The 4,956-nt window shown below is 52.1% G+C and overlaps 1 protein-coding gene across 1 annotated transcript in view; it reads left to right on the top strand.

Moving 5' to 3' along the window:
* Positions 1-960: 960 nt before the first annotated feature.
* Positions 961-4,956, top strand: part of TNMD (tenomodulin) — an 8,354-nt gene continuing 4,358 nt past the window's right edge. The window contains exons 1-3 of the mRNA XM_009077084.1: positions 961-1,008; positions 1,135-1,269; positions 4,460-4,600. Of these exons, the coding sequence (XP_009075332.1) occupies positions 961-1,008; positions 1,135-1,269; positions 4,460-4,600 (324 nt within the window). The remainder of the gene's footprint in view (positions 1,009-1,134; positions 1,270-4,459; positions 4,601-4,956) is intronic.

The following is a 4,956-nucleotide window of genomic DNA, read 5'->3' as shown; positions in this document are numbered from 1 at the left end:
AAAAAAAAAAAAGAAAATTAGTCAGGAAATTCCTGGCTAGGCTGACTTTGGGGCAAGGCTCTGCACAAGGCAGGCATGGGATGCCAGAGCCTTCTGTGGGGAGAGCTCAGGCTTCACACCACACACGCACTGCGCGTGTGCACACACGTGCACATACATGCACAGCCATGCCCACGTGCATGCAAACACATTGCACACACACATGTGCACCTGTATGGACACACAGGCATGTACATGTACACCCACACCCATGCCCATGAACACACACATGTATGGACACACATGCATGTACATGTACACCCATACCCATGTGCATGAACACACGTGTATGGACACACAGACATGTACATGCACACCCACACCCTTGTCCATGAACACACGTGTGTATGGACACACATGCACGTACATGCACACTCATGTGCATGAACACCCATTGCACACACACCTGTATGGACACACATGCTCACACGGGCACACCTGTGCTCACACACACACCTGCCCCCTGCAACGTCCATGTCTCCCTGCCATGCAGGGACCCCAGTGGCAGCTCCCAGGCTGCTCCCACTGCAGAGCTCCCCATACACGAGCAGAGACCAGCACTCCAGTGCCCACCTCCCCAAGCTCCACTGGGGTCCAGCAGTGATTTCACAGCCTGAACACCTCCAGCCATTGGTACATGGGCAAAAATGGATGGCAGAAATGGAAATGAAACAAAAAAACATGGCTCTGGATGTGTCCGATAGACGCTACACCGTGGGCTCATCTCCAGCCGCGTGGGAATGGGTTGTGCCTTGCAGACAGCAGCACTGCAGGAGCACCCGGGGCCCCACAGGCTGTGGGGGAAGCTGGCTGCACCTCCACGGGGGTGGCTGTGACCCAGCCTTCCCACCGCGTGTGCAGCCCAGAGCCTCTCTAACTCCACCTCGGAGCGCGCTGGCGTCCTCGCACACGGAGGAGACCATGGGAGGGACGGCTCGGGAGAGCCCGCAGGATTGCCGCTTTCTGGACGTAAGTTCATGGCTTGTCTTGCCACCCTGCAGCTCCACAGCATGCTAAGAGTCTGATAGGTGCGTGTCCTCCTCCCTCCTCGAATCCTCAGCACACCTTGGCAATCGCTGTTTTGTCGTTAATTAGGCAGAAGCAGCCAAGGCGCGGAAGAAGAGCTGCCCCAGGTACCAGCTCTGTGGACTGCTCCTCAGCACGCTGCTCCTTGCTCTTATTCTGATATTTTTTGGAGTCAAATACCTCTGGAACCCAACACCCAGAAAAGTAAGTAAAAACTCTTTGATCCGGCATTTCAGAGCATCCCTTCCCCAGACAGGGCTGTGTCCCCCCTCCCGCCGACTCGCTGAAACTTTTAACTACTCCCCCAAACCCAGGCAACTTCACAAAATGCATTTTTTCAGACCACAAGTATTCATAGGACTTTTTAAAAAGTCTTTGTATTATTCATAACTAGCTTTTACTTTATACAGGTTTTTTCCCTGTCACCGCATTCTTTCCCCAGTTGACAATTACAGGGGATGGAGCTACACCACAAAGAGTTAAAGTTACTCTTATTTCACCGGCAGCAAATTTTATGACAAGTAAGAAAATATTTTCCATTTCATTTCAATTATCTTGCCAGAAACTGGTGGAAAAGTCATTATGCCACCGCATAAAGAGGAGAGAAAGCCAGGACGCAGTGGTGATTGATTGTCATGGATTATATTTCTTACTTTAATGTGTCTGCAATGTGAGGGGACGGTGAGACGGATTAGCTTCTGGAGGAGCTCCTGCTAACTGGATTGGGCTCGTTTATTCCCAGCTCCAGACAGACACTGCTGTAAGTGCTGAGCATGTCAGGGTGGCAGCAGGACTGTGCATCTCCCACCCACCTCTGCCCACTGTGGCACATCATCCTGGCAATTCTGCCAAAACCTCCCTTTCTATCCCATACCCCAAGCAAATTGCTTAACCTTGAAGCCACAGCCTGCCTGGTGCTCCTCATCCTGCTCCCCTTTGAATTTCCATGCTCATCCAGGAGGCCTCTCTTCGCACCCTGTTGTCAGTGGGTTTTGCAGACTCTCAAGAATGTCTCCAAAACTCCTGTGCACAGCCAAGGCACTTCTTTCCCACGGTGGCATCTTCTCTCTCCTCCCTGCCCCACGCCAGATCCACGCCACCCCAGCCAGGCTGCCCTCCTGCTGGGCAGAGGAAGCACCCTGCTCGCCGGAAACTTTGTCTTCTTATCAGCAAATAGAAATAAATACCCTCAAAAATAAAAGAAAAAGCAATAAAAGCCATATGTGCCTCCAGAATCTTGCCAAGACAGTTATAAAGTCTCTACTGTTCCTAGAAAAACAGGGCTCATGCCAGACATGGGGGGAAGAGTCTGTTAACCCTTGGAGGGAAGGTTTTTTCTGAGCTGACAGTGCAGAGCTATTGGCATAACCTCAGAAAAAATATCCAGAACACTAGCCCTTGGCATCCTCACTGGTGGGCACTGGTGGAGGATGGAGTCCATCGGTACTTCTGGAAGCTCTTCCCAACACCTGACAGACAGGCAAGTGGAGCACAAGGTCACAGGAGAGCAGAGATGTTTCTGCAGTGGAGCTGCATGCTGACACTCCCAGCGTCCAACATCACCATGTCCCCATGGCTGCAGGGCAGCAGCTTCTCCAGCTGGCCCAGGGTCCTCATGGAAAAGCAAGACAGGGGAAGCTGAAATTTCCTCATGTTCAAAAGTATAAACCATGGGGAATTCAACTCTTTAAAGAACAAGAAGCCCTTCGAGCTCCCTTTGTGCCACCAAAGACTGGAAAAAAACCTTGAAAGAAGAGTTGTTCCTCCGAGGGGTGGCCTTGGACACGGCACTGCCCTCTGCACAGCAGCATCTGCACCAGCCAGCACAGCAAAGGCAATGATTCAGCTAACAAGGGGTTCGTCACAGCCTCACAGGGGGACATATTTCAGTGATTCACCAGCAAGTGTCATTTTTAGCCCTATAAAACATCTCACAGCTCTCTGAACAGCATGGAGCTGGCAAAGCCCAAGCGGGTTAGCTGGTCGCTGCGCTGGCCAAAGTAATTCTTTGTAAATGGAGAGGCACTCAAAGGTAAGGTGCCACCTGGGATCCTGCCCTCCTAGAAATTATTTATGGCACTGTATGCATTTTGTCAGTCAAAAACAGTGGCCTTCCAGACATTTTTAGGCTTCAGTTTTTACCATATCATAAAATCCATTGAGAGTTATATATCTTTATAAAAGCCTCCTGCAGACCAACAGGAGATGCTCGTGCCTGCCAAGGCGCTCATCACGCCTCTAACCTTTAAGCAGGGGTGAAGGTACCCAGTAGTTCCCACCTGCATGGCTGGTTCTGCACCCAGGCAGTTGCAAAACAGAGGATGCTGATGCTGAGAACAATGCTAAGAGGTTTTGAAACCCACCATGGGGAGGGATGTGTAGGAACCAGCGGACTCTGGATTTGTGTTGGCACTGCAGACAGAGCCCCTGCCCCTCACCGGTGGGGCCAGGGTGCTCCTTTCCCAGCTCCACAGCCTTGCTGAGGGATGAACAGAGCTTTCCCATCCCCTGCCCCGTGGTCTCAAGGAGTTTTTCACAAGCCGTTTGCTTCCACACAGCACCGTTTGATTTGGGAAACGAGACTCCTCAAGGCTCGCCAGCTCTCACCGCACCAGCAGGATCATTTCTGTGCTTCAAATAGCATCTGCCACTACTCATCCCTTAAGGGTCAGGCATCCGCAGAGACTGGAGGGCTGCAGGGCTGGCTGAGTGCTGCGAGCACCTGCAAGGAGGAGAGGGCTGCTCCCCCCGGCGCTGCTCCCCCGGCTCCCCGTGGGGATGAGTGGCTGCTACACCCTGGAGCTCTTCAGCAAGCCCTCGAGGAGGTCTTTGATCCACAGGCAATCTTTGATCTCCTCCAGGCAGAAAGAGGCTCTTACCTCTGCCTTTCCAGGAAAAACAGAAGGCGCAGAGATGGAGCGAGTGAGCTGGGGACACAGTGATGGAGAAAGCAAGCCAGAGAGAAGGGGAAACAAGGTCCTCTTGGGTTCAGGATTTCAGTCCAGCCTGGGACATAACCAGGCTTGTGCCACAGAAAGCACCAGCAAAGGCTCAGGCATGGCAAAAATCCTGGTGCAAATGTGGGATGAGCATCTTCTCTGAGGCTTGATATATATCCCAGGCTTGACACATATCCCAGGTTTGACACTCATTGCCCCTCATCCTGGCTGCTTCCTGCCCTTCTGCCCAGCTCTGGTGCCTGGGAGCTGCCTCTCCTTGTGCTATCCAGATGATTGCCCTGGCTTAGAGCTGGGGGGTGAGGAAGTAGACAAACCCATGGCAGGGCAGCCAGCATCAGTGACCATGCACCCAGCACAAACCTCTTTGCCCACCAGTTGGCATGTGAACCCAGGGGAGTGCTGAGCTGACCCCCGTGCGGTTTTGGCCCTCACAGGTTTATGACATGGAACACACCTTCTTCAGCAATGGTGAGAAGAAGAAGATTGTGATGGAGATCGACCCGCTAGCCAGGACAGAAACCTTCAGCAGTGGGAATGGCAGTGAGGAAATCCTGGAGATCCACGACTTCAAAAACGTGAGTGTGCAGCTCATCCCTGAGATCCTGCCTGCAGTCTTGCAGCAGAACTGATGGGATCCCTTAGGACATTGTGGAGTCACTGGAGCAAGCCTCAGGACTATTTGCTCCTGCATCAGGGAGAGCAATGCCCAGACTCTCTGGGGACGCTCTCAAAGGAAAGGAGATGTGTATCTACATAAGCTTCCACTGGTATTTAGTAGTACCATGGTTCAGTTCCAATGAAATACATCTTAAAAGCGAGACCTTCTTACTGGATTTACCCTTGCAAAGGAAAGCAATGATCATCAGTCTATCTGAGCCCAGTACATTTGTCTGTCAGGAGAGCATTAAAACCTCATGGCACTGTTGTAGGC

This window comes from Acanthisitta chloris, unplaced genomic scaffold (genome assembly GCF_000695815.1).
Source record: "Acanthisitta chloris isolate BGI_N310 unplaced genomic scaffold, ASM69581v1 scaffold16416, whole genome shotgun sequence".
In the NCBI taxonomy this organism is placed as follows: domain Eukaryota; kingdom Metazoa; phylum Chordata; class Aves; order Passeriformes; family Acanthisittidae; genus Acanthisitta; species Acanthisitta chloris.
This window is presented reverse-complemented; position numbering and strand designations above follow the sequence as displayed.